A 15,014-nucleotide genomic window follows, 5' to 3' on the forward strand; every position below is an offset into this window, starting at 1 on the left:
CAACTTGCTCAACACTTGAAAAAGCCGGGGCCCGAGCATTGGGCAGCCTTCAAGCGTGTATTAAGGTATCTTCAGGGTACGTATCAGGATGGTCTTGTGTTAGGTGGAGGAACTACGGAATTACAAGTTTACGCCGATTCAGATTATGCTGGTTGTCCAACGACACATCGATCAACGTCAGGATACATCTCTAAAGTAGGTAGTGGTTGTGTTAGCTGGCGGTCTCGAAAGCAACCATCTGTGTCAACTTCTTCGACTGAAGCCGAGTATCGCGCTGCTTACGAAGCTGCTCAAGAAACAGTGTTTTTACGAAGAATTTTAAATGATTTGGGAGCTCCTCAAGATGGTGGTACTAGATTTTTATGTGATAATCAGAGCTCACTAGCATTGCAGAAGAATCCTTTGTTCAAAGACCGGTCAAAACACTTTCAAGTTCATCTACACTGGATCAGAGAGCAAGTGGATGCAAATGTCATCATACCAACTTACATTCCCACAAAAGAAATGTTAGCCGATGTATGCACCAAAGCGCTTCCTCGACCTCAACATGAATACATTACAAAGCTTATCAGATCATAGGATGTTGAAATTGAGGGGGGGTATTGAATTCTCATTGCACTTACCAACATCCCATTTCTCTTCTTAACTACGCTGACTGCTTTCGTCCTAGTTTGTTACCTTTTTCTCGTTTTCTTTCTCTCAACAAACACCTGTGTTTCAATGCTCCCAATGCGGCGCATGATAGACGCAAACCTATGTCAGACCGTTAACCTATGTCTAGAAGAATAGCTACTATATAAAGAACTCATGTTTGCGTATCAAGTTGTTTCCTTACTCAAACAATTCGTCTCTTTATCTTGACACCTTCCAACAGGTGATTATTCTTCTATCACTATTACGTGATCTTCAGCCACTACGCGCTCTTTCATATCACTAACTAAGTGATTCCTACCAGGTCTGATTGTTGTTTCTGTTACTTTTTCATTACTTACTCATGTTGCTCATTATGGGAATAATACTCAAACAATTCGTCTCTTTATCTTGACACCTTCCAACAGGTGATTATTCTTCTATCACTATTACGTGATCTTCAGCCACTACGCGCTCTTTCATATCACTAACTAAGTGATTCCTACCAGTCACCTGCCCATTCCTATCTCATTAGTTACAAATCAAGAATTACTACCAGGCCATTTTCCATACCCTCTGAGCTTCTATGTCCGTGTTGTGTGATAATGTTTTCTTGTGTAGTTTTTTCTAGCGTATTTTTTCAGAAATTAAGTGGTTGGATCAGGAGTTTTGGTTGTATTTCCACTGCCAGAAATATCAACACATCTGGGTGTCTTCTTATCTTTACATTGATGCTTTTCGGGAAAGGGGAACTTTCTATTGTCATCAGGACACCTAGCCTGGTTTCCAATATAATCGACACCCATGCAAGTCAATTCCACCTCTTTGCCTCCACAAGTCGCCTTTGTAAAATTTTCGCCTTCGCATCCCAATTGCCGTTTGGTACCCTGGTTAGCGTCACAACACCTGATGAACTTGCCAATTGGCTCTTGTACCACTGGTAAATCTTGAATGGTATTCGGTCCTGAAATATCTACGCATCTAGGAGTTTTGGTGCCTTCACATCGACTTTTGTCTGGAAAGGCGAACTTTCTCGTGTCATTGGGACACTTGGCCTGATTACCGACAAAATCGACTCCTAGGCAAGTAAGTTCAACATTTTTACCTTGACAGTTTGCAACATGAAAATTATCGCCGACACATCCTATTTGTCTCTTCGTTCCCTGGTTAGCGTCACAACACCTGATGAACTTTCCAATCGGTTCTTGAACAACTGGTAAATCTTTGATGGTATTTGGTCCCGAGATATCTACGCATCTTGGAGTTTTGGTGCCTTCACAACGACTCTTGTCTGGGAAGGCATACTGTCTCGTGTCGTTGGGACACTTTGCCTGATTACCGAGAAAATCAACTTTCTCGCAAGTAAGTTCAACATTTTTCCCCAAACAGTTTGCCACATGAAAATTATCGCCAACACATCCCAACTGCTGTTCTGGGCCCTTATTAGCGTCACAACACCTGATGAATTTTCCGATTGAAATCACTTGATAGACTAGCCCTGATAGAGTCAAGCACATCAGAAGCAATGTCGTACGACTTTCCATCATCTATAGAAAAAGTAACGACATCTCTTAGTTATTGAAATGTGTTTTGCAAGATGATGAAATTCATTTACCATTTTATCTTTGGTGTGTTGGGTCTATAATTCGTCCAATGATGCCACAAGGGCCGTGTGCAGGCTTTGCTTGGTTTCCTAAACTTTGCCAGAAAGATTTGCTCAGTATACAGCCTTTGTCGAAAAGTTACAATCACAAAGAACTCACTTGTGTTCTTACGATGAAGTTGACTGAAAGAACCGGACTCTCAATGATAGTTATACTCTCAACCAGCGAGTTAGCTAGGGAAAATTGACCGATCACAAGGATTGGTTGATTAATCAGAAACTTTCAATAAGATTTTCAGGATGCTATTATGGTATGGTATGAAGATATCAAAAGAATTACGTGCGATAAGTCGAAATGTTCTATAAAGGAAACAAAGAATATCAAGTTCTTAGTCATCACAATGCCTGATCTGCTCTTGAATCACAAACCTGCGAAGCATATCAAGTTGATTAGCAACCGGGATGTCTAGCAATCGGGCGGTGTAGAACTGGTGCTACCTCTCATATCAATTGGGCAGGCGAAACTCGGCAACAGTCTCTGCAATGAACTTGGCTTTTCAGATACCGAGACTTTCTCCAAGCACAGTAGGTAGACTTGACTCTCAAAACTCAATTGGCAGTCGACAACCCACTTCCGTAAGCAAAAGTCAAGAAAGCAAGAATTAATAAAACGAAGTCGGAGACAGTCAAACTTCCTCCATGACGTAGTTTCGTTTATAAGTTCCGAAGCTGTGCTGCGCGACTCGCGACTGCAGTCAGTTCTGTGAAACAGAGATTCCTCGGCATCTCTTCAACCTTGCAACCCAAGGAGTTTCTACTCGACTGATCAGGGCCTTGCGGGTTTATGTTATCAGGTTTTTTTTTCTCAGCAGCAGTCATGTAAAAATTCAAACTTCAGAGTTGTAGTGAGTTTTATTAATCAAGAGGTTATGTGTAAACAATATCAATTCTTCAACAACCTGAATCAAGGTAGTGCTACATACTTATCATGCTGATCCAACGTGGCACTGACTCAGTTCTGGACGTCGGACGCCGTCCTGCCAGCACCTTGATACCCCCCCGGCAAAGAGCAGACAGCGTCAGCTCAATTCTATCTACCTGCATCAGGTTCACATTGGAATTGCAGATATAAAATCGGGACAGCAGGTAGTGTTCTTCATATACCAACAACAAGTACAATTTGCACAGCTTTAACATAGCACATGTTCGACATCATGACGAGTCTATCGAATCAGCAGGGTGGTTCACGCGTTCAAAGTAAAACGTAAAATCATGCTACATGTCTGATCGCCATCTCAGGTAGATGCGTATATCAAAATCTTACAAAACTACTCTCAGTCATGCTCAAGTTATACAGTCTTTTCAATAGCTTCCAAAATCTTCCATACACCCCAAGCACCCGCATCAGGCACCTCTGAATCCTTCACCTTACTCCGATCAACATATGCTGCTCGACCAGCTTTGGCATCAAGATACATTGTTGCCTCTGCTGATCCTTTGGCCGCTTCGACTGCACTCGAAAAATCTGTTGGAGTGAGAGTCAAGGTCAAGATGAAAGCTGAGAGTGGGTCGATCAGTGTACGTGATGGAGATCGAGCTCGTGTGTATTTGTAGAGGGTCGTTAAAGCTTGCTATTGAAGTTTAGGGAGAGAGCAAAACGTCAATTCCGCGGTACTTTTCATCAAAGTAGAATGGCAACGCCTACATCCAGTCCTTTTGCCCATGTATTAGCGTCTACCATGCATTTCTGACCTTCTTCCTGTACATTAGCTTTGATACCTAGAACACAACTATCTATCAACATTGGAGACATGGAAGAAGACATGTAACACAGTGCTTACCAACTGCCAATGCGTTGAAAAAGATACTGTATGACGGATATGACAAATCTCAATCAGCGGCTTTTTGTCAAACACTCTTGCACAAGTTCCAAGGTGCTTACCTGTAGAGACCGCCTGAGGTCCCGCCCATTTTCTCATTGACCACTTCTGAGATCTGAAGCAAATCTTTCGGCACATCCGATCCATTGATCCTACCGTCCTGAATGAGTGCCAAGACTCCGGTCGCACCTGCTTTTAAGGTATATCCACAATCTCCATCACCAGCTATAGTATCATACTTGGTGATCTCCGGAGTGGCCGCAATCAATGCTTCACAGGCTGCTTTGATTGCATTGACAAATAGCTTAGGATCCTGGGCTGTGATTGGAAGTCTCTTTGTCAGCCATGTAAAATGTATCGGGAATTGTTTTGGTGCGAGGTGAAGAGGACATCCAGGACACTGAACTTGTAGCTATCTTTTCATCTTTTTCAGTTTCTGTGTTAGCATTTTCACTCGCCTCTCGCGTAGCCGGGATTTTTTTATCCAACAAAACCTCAGTGTTGGGATCACCTTTGAAGCAGGTAGGCCAGCCCAAGCAAGTTGTTGGTGCATCCAGAAGGTTGACTATGTCATCGCCGTTGAATTTGAAAGCCTCTTCATCCTGGCAATCGATAGTGACATTCTCATTTTTTGTAGGAAGAAGAACTACAGAGATCGAGAAGCCTGGCATGTTCAGGGAGGTCATCAAGGTACCGGCAACCACACTGAACAAATGATGTCGATATCAGATGAGTGAAACTGGATTCTGGTAATTGTAGTGAACATTTTCAAAATTACTCACCGGACAACGGTTATGCCTTTGTTCATAAGCCACGAAGCTGCGCATTTGGTGACTGCAGCCATCTCTAATTGCGACAAAGATCCCAAATTATTCACGAGCAATATGACCTGGTCTGCCTGACCTTTTGTATCAGATTGATCTTTGAAAGGAACAAATGACCGATCGGAATCTTTACTCGAGGTGATGATTTCGAGGATCTGCGAAGTCAAGTCGCTCAAGTTACTTAATTTCTGACGTCGGTACCCTGGCTCGTTCTATCCAAAAAAAAATTCGACTCTTTGTCAATCGAACATTCGAAAATCCATATCATTGAATTCTTGCATACGTGTATACCCATCCCAAGTTCTACTTCGTCGACTCCGAGCTCATTGAGTCCAGTATTTTTTTCTGACCCAGGTATGTGGCAATGATCGAGTCCTACACCCATGGTAGCACATCTATCGGCAATATATTGAGCCATGGCGTGTACCTGAGAGAGAGATGCCCTATTGCACCCTAAAGATTAGCTCGAGCTAATGTAGATGTTGGCCCATGACGAGAAATCAGTCCAGACTCACCCCTGGGAGGCGAGTGCCCCAGCAATCTTATAAACCAACACGGTACCTGCCAGTCCTCTACGGCCTGTGAGCTTGCCTTGTTCCCTACCGACAGAGACGTCTGGTTGAAGATCAAGTCAGCCTTGATTGCTCTACCGGATCGATTAGTTTAGCCAATGTCCCACCATCACCAACGATCACCATCTTGACATTCTTTCGATCGCGCTGAGCAAGCCAGCGTTCTTTGGCGATGCCAAAATTTAAAACCTATGGCAATCCAGATTTAAAAATTCAAGACTATCATCCAAGTGCGGTGATATCGGATGTTCGTAGACCAAACTGACATCTCCGGTGTAGTTCTTCACTACCATCAATGTGCTTTCATTATATCGGAAACACAGGGGCATGAACAGTATTTGAGCTTTTGTTCTCAGTTTAAAAATCCATCAAGGCAAATGGGACCGTACCCTTTCCCATCCTCTAGCTTCTCAAGAGCTGCGGTAACCTGTCGGCTATTGGGTGAAGCAAAGATATTACCACATACGGCGGCGGATAGCATCCTACACATGCCAAATGACGAAATTCAATGCGATTATCAGGGTTTGTAGGTCATTTGTATTGGATGCAAAATGCTGACCCTCCTCCTACGTAGGAAGCATGACTGGGTTCATGTCCAGAACCACCTCCACAGAGTACGTGAACATTTGTTTTTGAAATCTGCTTGACACTAACAACTGAACCATAGGGTCAGTTCGACGTCGAATCCCCTCGAGTCTCGATCGAGCCAAAAGTCCATAGATAAGTACCCTTGTTCTTCGTGTCCAGTGCCAAATCGGGGTTTAGATAAACCAGTCCTTTGAGTGACTCGGAGACCAATTCTTCAGGATCCTTGACGAGACATTTGCCTGTGGTGTATGCATTCGGGGCATCATCCAGTATATTGTCAGGCCATGTATCTGGTATTTAAAAGGCTTGAGTATCTAGAAAGGTAAAACAAACTGAATGGTGACATTGTAAGAATTTAGTTGAGGAAACTTGATCGATCCGTTGGTCATGAGAAGGAGTTCAGAAGCTGTTGGTTTATCTTTCACTCATTCAATGAGAATTTACACAGGACGGTCAACAGGTTCCGTTAGAAGCATATACTTCTATCGAATGCTGAGCTTAGTCTTCCCTTTTGAAGCTCCGAATCAGATGCAAGGATAATCAAAAATCAAATATTCAACATCCAACCTGATTCGATGACAACGCTACAAACACCACAACATATTCTCTGGGTTCGCTTTTCTGTTTTGGTGACGCCAGATGCTCAAAATCTGGCCAGACTCCTTCATGCAAAGGATGAATTCCGATCGGAGAATGGCCTTCGACTGGCCGGTAGACGGCCTACCGTCGCCAACCACGTTAGGCCGTCTGCTTGCCAGTATCACAAATTCACTTCCCACCAATCAACTCCACCTTTGCGCTTTAAACTGCAAAAACCGTCCATTATCATGAATTTTCCCACCTCTGAAGAGCCACCACCATGTAAGTCACACACTGAGGATCTCTTATAGACACGCTGCTCATCAATCAATAAATCAATACACAGATATTACCCAAATATCTCAGCTCCCCATCAGATATCAATGTGATGTGTGCCCTCACAGCCGAAGCATGAAATTCTATGCAGATCATGTTGCATCACCAGCCCACTCTTCAGCAGTTCAGCGATTCTTGACCAGACAAGCTGCGGACGGAGCTGCCCGTCAACAATTTCAGCAAGAACTTCAGAGAGATAGATCCCCAACACCACCGGGGGCCAACCTGGACCTGAACCATTTCTTTGAAGACCTTGACGATGATTCCAACCCACCTTCAATTCCACCATCACCACTGACTTTCCTCCGATCCCTCAGGGACTCAGACCCCCATGGCCTTGGCGGTGGATCCGATTCAGATGACTCAGACATGCACCTTGACTTTGATAGGCTTCGTGAAGCAATTCGTGTACTGTCGACTGAAGACTTTGATGACGAAGCAGAAGAAGAAGACCAGGATGCAGACGCACTTGCAAGAGATCTGGCTGGTGTCAGAGCTGAAGAGGCTGAAGCTTGGTATCCCTTCAAAAAGAAAGAGGTCAGATGATTGACTTCACTAACCATTTGCTTCACTAGATACTCATTCTTTTTGTTCACTTTTGGGTTTATATGGTGTCAGCATGTTGTTGCTTTGCTCATGATAGGATCAAACAGGAACCTCCTCTCACGGACACAATACCAGCGGATACGTTCCATTCTTCGTATCTGTGAAGTCAGACTTCCTGAATGGGGAACACTGCGGGAACTTGTCAAAAGAATGAAACGCAAGCTGGGTCTGAATATACGTGAACGGACCAGTCCTCATGGAAATCCACTGTTTGGATTGGATGTCAAGACTATCATAAGTAATGTGAGCCCTCTCCCTTCAAATCCCTTAGTCTCAATGAAAGTTAACAGTGCTTTGTTTGAAGGAGTTGGCCAACCCCTTAGTCAGCCCACATTTGGTTTATGTTCCCGAGCTCACCTTGGATGGGGCTATCAACCGTCTATCTCAGTGTGAAAAGTGGCGAGAAGATTATCCACCAGATCTACGTGTTCAAATGATATCATCAAACAAAACCCACTACTACATCTTTGAGCCAGTCCAACTACTTACTCAGCAGCTTGTAGTCCCAGTTTTCTTCTTTCAACAAAACAATTTACTCATGGCTAGGTGTTTACCTGCGGTCGTGAAACCGGACCCTCATCACCCAACAAATCTCAAAGTCATCATTCCAGAAGACGCTGCTTTCGACTCAGATATGCTATTCACCATTCCTTGCAAAGACTTCTGGCGAACTTTTTCCCATATTGAAGTTGAAAATGGGGTTCTCCTCAAAAACATCTGTGACAATCATATGTATCGTAAGTTATGGTTCAAGTTCCTGGTATTCCAATTTGCCGTACTCATTTGTTGGACAGATTCTGAACATGCCACAGAGCCATGTAATCCTATTGAGAACCCGTGGAGAAGGAAGGCTAAAGGAAAAGTTATTCGGCATGTCCCTCTAGCTCTATATTCGGACGACACATCAGGAAATGTCTCTAAAAAGTGGAACAAACACATGAGTATCTACTTCACTCTGGCAGGACTACCTCCCAATCTAACAAATCAAGAATTCAATATCCATTTCCTGGCCACCTCCAATTGTGCAACAGCCCTAGAGCTATTTGATCAGGTTGTTGATGATCTTAAGTGAGTTTTGGATGACTTATTGATATATTTATTTGCTGTTAACCTGTGCTTACTCCCTGTAGTGATTATGGAACCAATGGATTCTTTGCATATGATCACACCCTTGGTGATGATGTGATGGTAATGGCGGTGTCTCTTTTTCACCTTGGGGACTCACCAATGCATGCAGAGATCTCAAATACTCTCAACCCAGCAAATACCCTTACTCCTTGCCGCATGTGCGATCTACACGTGTCAAAGCAGGCCGACAAACAATCAGAGAATTTTGTAAGAGATTTTCTGGGCCTGGATGAAGATGGGGAGAAGGTAGGACTTCCAATTGTCCTGTTGGACATAGTTCTTTCTCTGAAAGTTAAACTTCTATCTACAGTGTCTATTACCTGGCCGCGACTGGAATCAGACCCGACGCTGGACAAACGAAATGTGGAGCACAGCACAAAAGCGCAACACCAAGACTCGAGTCGAAGAAATGGGACGCGATTTTGGAGTCCGAGATCAAATGAATGAATTCTTTCAGAAAAAGGTTCAAGTGGCTCATGAGTCTATGCCACCGTGTGAAGTGAAAAACTCTGTCAAGATGTCAATGCTCAACATGGGGAACATATTTTCAATCCCATGTTGAGACTCAAAGGTGAGTGCTGTAATCAATTTGATTTGATTGGGGCTCAGCTGACACATCATACACTGACTGTATAGGGTTTGATGGTCACCGAGATACTCCAGTTGAGGTTCTCCATGTCGTATTGTTGGGTATCACAAAGAATCTTTTTCGTGACACAATGAAAGACCTTGGAAATATTAAATCCGGCTCCAAAAATTACAATGATCTTTCCGGTAGATGGAGAGCTTTCAACACCAAAGGCTTGCATATTCCACCAATTCAACCAAACACACTGATCACCTTTTATCAGAGCCTTGTGGGTAAGGAATTCCGGACAGTGTTGCAGACTGTTCCATTTGTCCTGTTTGAACACCTTAGCGAAGAAAAAAGGGAAATGTGGTCATCCCTATGCGTTCTGAGCTCATATATTTTTCAGACCGACATACCTAACATGGACACCTACCTAGCTGAACTGGACATTCAAATATCAAGATTTCTGAAAAACCTTGTGTCACTCAATGCTCGCTGGGTAAACAAACCCAAATTTCACATGCTTGTTCACCTGCAAGATTCAATTCGAAGGTTTGGACCGGCTTGCCTTTTTGCAACTGAAAAACTTGAATCATTCAATGGGGTCACTCGGCACGCTTCTGTCCATTCAAACCATCAAAGCCCCGGCCAAGACATAGCAAACACCTCAAACACTCAGCAGATGATGAGAGTTTTTGTCTCTGCAGCTTCCTTCTTTGACCAAGATCTACAATCTCGTGTTTTTGGTGGCCCTCTTTTGACAGGATTATTATCTTCAGTACCTGAGCTGTACCAGGCCATGGGTTTGGACCGCTCTTTGGGCTCAATCTCAACGTACGCAATTGGAAGTAAGTATCAGTCCTTACTTTGTCTCCTTATTTACCGCGGGTTGCTAACTTCAATTTGCAGCATTGTGTGACTCCCAAACAGAACCACCGGCTTGCATCCCTTCCCATGTTGACCGATCTTCTTTGAAAGAATATCAAAGCATCAAGTTGATAGGACATCAAAAGGCTGAGAAAAATGACTTTGTCCTGGTCAGTAATGTTCACTTACTTAGTATGTTAGTCCATGAAAGTCATGAACAATTTGGGTTGCAGGTGAAGTCACCACGTGGGATTGGCCAAATACAATCCATATGGAAGAAAGAAGGTGTTGCCAATGAGAAGACTCATCTGGTTCTCAAAGTCTGTCAAAAGGGTGGAATGAACACATTTTATGGGATGCGGGAGGTCATTCTGACAGAACAAATAGTTCTCACTCGAGTCAAAGTCAGTATCTGTCCCTAATCAGTGACCATTGTGTCCCTATTGATCATTTCTTCCTTATGTGACTACCAGGACATTGAGTGTGTGCTCAACATTCAACACAACTGTCATGCTTCTAAATGTGAACTGGCTAAAAACCACCTCAAAAAAATTGAGCGCAGGGTATCCACAATCGGCCAATGGGGGGTGGAACATGTACCTTCTCACTCTTTCATTCTCAATGCAGCATCTCATTACCATGGGCACCTTCATCGCCAGCTGTCAGACTTGCAACAGTCCGCAGTGGCACCTGAAGAGTGGAACCAGGCAATCCAGCAAGGCCTGAATCATTGGAAAGCGGAACCACGTCCAGCCAAAAAAGGGAGAAACACCACACAGGATGGAGCAAATTGAGAGGTGGCAAATGAATTGGCAAAGGCAGCGGTGGTAGAGCATGTAAGATGTTGTTCTTTCCAAATACTTAAATATGATTTCTAAATTGCATGGTGGTGAGGAGAGAGTCATGCCAAAGGCAGCCATGGTAGAGCATGTAAAATTTTGTTCTTTCCAAATACTTAAATATGATATCTAAATTCCAGTCCCAAAATTCCCATGTGCAAAGCCCACAAGGACACACGCGCACCAATTGTTCCACACAGCAAAACCACGGTCATAATGGGTATAAAGGTTCCTGTGAAATCCATACAAAGTTAGTTTCAATTAACAAAAGAAAAGTTTGAGCTTACACTCAAGATTGTAGTACCAACCAAGCCACATGATGGCTTCATGGGCATCAGTTGCTAAACCAAGGACCTGCCGCGCCTCTCGATGAACCGTGGCGCGAATCATTGCCAGGAGGACTTGGTCAAAAACTAAATCAAATAGCGAGGTGAATTCTTGGGGGGGTTCTACAAAGTAATCTTCTTTTCGCGCCAACTCCCATATCTTATCGTTAAGTACGAAAAACCAATCTTCGTAATTCCGAGCGTTTTTGGCCAGGCGAGTGGTTAAGCTGGCGTAGTAAGTCATCTCGTTGTGATCCAAAAGGTCCAGTATGGGTTCCAGTTTTGAAAGATCATGACCTAACAAATCCGCTGCTTCGATTAAATCCCATGTCTCCTTTGAAATGTGAGGGGTTTCAATTTTCACCGGCGCTTTCAACCACATTTTGATTCTGTCAAAGGTGGATCAGATGATGTGTTTTGAGTGATCAAAGTTCTTGTGTGTGTGTGGCTCGCTCAAGGTATCATCAGAGCAACCCCTTTTTATACCGGAAGCCATTGATGTGACTTCCGGCAAGAGGAAGTTAATCCTGAGCTTATTGATTGCCAACCAGGCAATCAATGCCCGATATCGCTTGCAGATCTGGTTTGAGGTTGATAGCTCTTTAATTTAACACACATTTAAAGTCGCGCCAACAACATCAAACACGAATTGAGAGATGTGAATGGATGGTTGGAAACAAAATTTCCTTCGAAATCGTTCGTTCGAAGGTTTTCATCGTGTCAAGATCTGGGCCACCATGACATCAGATCTGTTAGGTTTTGAATATCCAACTCCCCCCTGGCCTCCTAATGAGGGAAATTAAAGAGGTCGCGAGCTCTTCCACCCAGTTTCAGCATATCGGCTCAACTCGTTTTGGTACGTCGCAGCTTTCTTTAGGACATTCATAACATGAATTTCCGTAAGTTCAATTCATCTGGCCATTGTCATTCTTTCACATACTCACAAAAAGGATCAGGAGATCCATTTGCCTCACGCCGTGGTCCAAACCTTTCTGCTCAGTCCCCAATTCATGGCTTTAACAACCATGAATCTTTGGGTCAGTAGGATTTCTACGAGGTAACCCAATCAATCTGAACGTGAAGCTGATTTTCATCCATGTAGGGGAATACCCACGAGGATTCAATCAGCGCACCCCGATGGCCAGCGACCCAGCCAGATCGCTTGCCCCAAATTCTGGTCGACGACGCGATGACCGTTCGCTTTCGCCACCAGGGCTGCCCTCCGGTGGGAGCTGGAAGGATCGCCAACGCACCTCTGCCCATCCACAGGAAGCACCGCCAACCGCGAGCTCAGATGGACGTGGTGGAACTGAAACTTTGGCATCTTTATATCGCTGCCCAATGTCCGCCCCAACCGCCGATGTATTTCGCTCGTTGGCCGATCAGTGTGCGTTAGATGGAGACTTTCGCGCATACGCAATGGCTCAAGCCGAGGTCAGACTCTCTTTCAGCTCGTTCATTACCCCAGGGGAACACTCACTTCGCCTGTATGCAGGTTTTTGGTGAAACGAATCGACATTTGGCGGTCGCCACGACTCAAAGCTTGCTGCTCAAGGAGGTTTCGATTCTCAATGGCAAGATCGATGCCCTTACCAACGGCCTCGAAGCGCTGACCACTGTCGTGAGAGACCTGGGAAGTACACCAGCCCAAGTGCCACCCCAACAGGCAACAGCACAACCATCAGCCACTATCACCAATCACCCCAACCCAGTTATAAAGTGGGTAGCGAGTGCCGAGCTTGTAGTAAGTCATCGATACCAGTATTCGAGGCCAAATACTGGCACCCAACTTACATAGATGTTCCTAGGACATCTTGAACCCATTGGCTTTGAAGATCATGTTCTCTCCTCAGGTCACTGCTTATACAGCAATCGAAAACAAGCAGGAGGGGTATCTTCCCCACTCGTTGTTTAACACGATCAAGGTAAGGAGATCACTTAATCACATCTCATCTTGTCTTGCTGACAAGCTTTGATTCTATGACCTTACGCGACTTTAGCAAAAAGTGGGCAAGGAGGGTGCGGTGTTTGCCGCCAAGCACCTTCCTCCCAAACACCAGGGAGTCGAATCCGCCACCGACTCAGCAAACTATACCACGGCCATTAGAAACGCGGGCAAACACGCGCGCGAGAAGGTTCACAACGTGGTCAGTTTGGGTTGGTCGCTTCACTGAGATAGATACGCTTTACTCACGCCCCATATGACCAGCTCCTGGTCGGTATCCACGACGCGAAAACCCGAGAGGAGGTTGATATCCCTGTACCTAGCTTCAAGAACCTCGTTCAACGAGTAAGTTGGCACGGTGAATTCATTATCAAACGTTTGTCATCATGTTTGATAACAAATTCATATTTCTAGATGGCTTTGAGATGTGATACTGCTGGGGACAATGTGCAAGTGGAGGACGTCTGGCGTGCCACAGACAATTTGACCAGAGCTCGCTTAGCCTACCTTGTGAGTAAATCATTGGTACACTTTCATGTTTTAGGTTCACGTTCTCAATTTCTTCCTTTTATCTGATCAGCGTCGAGAGGCGGCACGTTTGGTGCTTAAAGGTGGCAAAGGGAGTGAATCCATATGGGCCGTTATCGATAAACAACTTGCGAAGTTGCGATTGGCAAACAACAACGCCTATGAGACAGCGTAAGTAAACTTTGAGTATCGTATTGCTCAACGTGCTTAGTCGGTCACTTACATACTTTCGAAAAACAGTTTCTTTCAAATTATACACGATGAGGATTTAGAGTATTTTGACGGGAAAACTTGGTTCAAGCAATTGAAAGAGCGCGGAGTCAAGCTACATTTACCGTCGGAACAGGCTATCAGGGCGCGGATGCCTGGAGGTGGGCCTGAGGTCCAACCGGAATCATCAAACGCATCCTCTCAGGATGCAGCAAATGTCTAGACCTATAATTTACATTTTAATCAATTGTTCTCATTCTTATGCTTTGAGTTGATCTGTGGGTAATCAATCGGATTCTGTTCGCGCTACTATGATGAATCTCTGGTATCGGTGGGAGACCAAAAACCACGAGTATGAGATTTCTGCTGAGCTGAGCTGAGCCTGTTCCACCCCGCCCGGTTGGCAACGCTGAAAAGCCCGGATGATGAATTGACCATCGGACCGCTCGGGCCATAGCGGAATATGACGGTTGCAGGGCCGATTGTAGATCGCCCGAAGATGCATACAAGCCAGCTTGCGACCTGGCTGGATGTCGCCTCGTCGACGCCTACCGTGAGAGCCATCTGCAGACGGCCAGCCGTTGCAGAGGGGCAGGCCACCTGCAGACGGCCTGGAAAGACGGCCTGAAGGCGGGCGAGACCCATCTGTGGTGTAGGGGGTCAAAACGCAAAAAAACGCTCCAACGGAGCTCGCACAATCGGGGGTGAGACGTCGGGGGCCTCCAGATTTCCATCCGGACCCCCCACATCTGCGAGGTCTATAGGGGCTCCCAATATCACGTGCCACTGCTTCCACGTGACCGATATAGTCACGTCTCAAACCGCACTCGAAACAAGATGATATGGTACAAGCATACCATATCACTCAATCGAGTTCTGGCCCCTGACTTCAAGTGCACCGCTGTGGACACCTGTTTTTTTGACCCCCTACATCCACAAAATCAGGATCGGGGGTCTGTTCCAGGGCTCGCAAAGTAGGTGG

At 44.9% G+C, this 15,014-nt stretch overlaps 4 protein-coding genes across 4 annotated transcripts; 2 read left to right on the top strand and 2 right to left on the bottom strand.

Moving 5' to 3' along the window:
- Nucleotides 1-1,277: 1,277 nt before the first annotated feature.
- Nucleotides 1,278-2,174, bottom strand: MELLADRAFT_67679 (uncharacterized protein; the record flags this gene model as incomplete). The annotated part of the gene is made up of 1 exon (XM_007416033.1): nucleotides 1,278-2,174. One exon carries the CDS (start codon nucleotides 2,172-2,174, stop codon nucleotides 1,278-1,280), a length of 897 nt encoding a protein of 298 aa, XP_007416095.1.
- Nucleotides 2,175-3,384: 1,210 nt separating this feature from the next.
- MELLADRAFT_50347 (uncharacterized protein) lies at nucleotides 3,385-6,493 on the bottom strand (the record flags this gene model as incomplete). The annotated part of the gene is made up of 14 exons (XM_007416032.1): nucleotides 3,385-3,864; nucleotides 3,939-4,012; nucleotides 4,075-4,100; nucleotides 4,176-4,426; nucleotides 4,515-4,818; nucleotides 4,896-5,149; nucleotides 5,221-5,380; nucleotides 5,453-5,552; nucleotides 5,617-5,698; nucleotides 5,776-5,809; nucleotides 5,899-5,991; nucleotides 6,069-6,165; nucleotides 6,238-6,336; nucleotides 6,431-6,493. The coding sequence occupies 14 exons, from the start codon at nucleotides 6,441-6,443 to the stop codon at nucleotides 3,583-3,585; spliced, it is 1,869 nt and encodes a 622-aa protein (XP_007416094.1).
- Nucleotides 6,494-6,672: 179 nt separating this feature from the next.
- Nucleotides 6,673-7,772, top strand: MELLADRAFT_93135 (uncharacterized protein; the record flags this gene model as incomplete). Its single annotated transcript, XM_007416020.1, has 3 exons — nucleotides 6,673-6,958; nucleotides 7,023-7,549; nucleotides 7,656-7,772. 3 exons carry the CDS (start codon nucleotides 6,673-6,675, stop codon nucleotides 7,770-7,772), a joined length of 930 nt encoding a protein of 309 aa, XP_007416082.1.
- A 4,466-nt stretch (nucleotides 7,773-12,238) lies between these two features.
- MELLADRAFT_93136 (uncharacterized protein) lies at nucleotides 12,239-14,255 on the top strand (the record flags this gene model as incomplete). The annotated part of the gene is made up of 10 exons (XM_007416021.1): nucleotides 12,239-12,248; nucleotides 12,300-12,386; nucleotides 12,452-12,783; nucleotides 12,845-13,093; nucleotides 13,158-13,274; nucleotides 13,350-13,496; nucleotides 13,559-13,639; nucleotides 13,709-13,804; nucleotides 13,875-13,993; nucleotides 14,063-14,255. 10 exons carry the CDS (start codon nucleotides 12,239-12,241, stop codon nucleotides 14,253-14,255), a joined length of 1,431 nt encoding a protein of 476 aa, XP_007416083.1.
- Nucleotides 14,256-15,014: the final 759 nt, after the last annotated feature.

Source organism: Melampsora larici-populina (assembly GCF_000204055.1).
Source record: "Melampsora larici-populina 98AG31 unplaced genomic scaffold MELLAscaffold_56, whole genome shotgun sequence".
NCBI classification, from domain to species: Eukaryota; Fungi; Basidiomycota; class Pucciniomycetes; order Pucciniales; family Melampsoraceae; genus Melampsora; species Melampsora laricis-populina.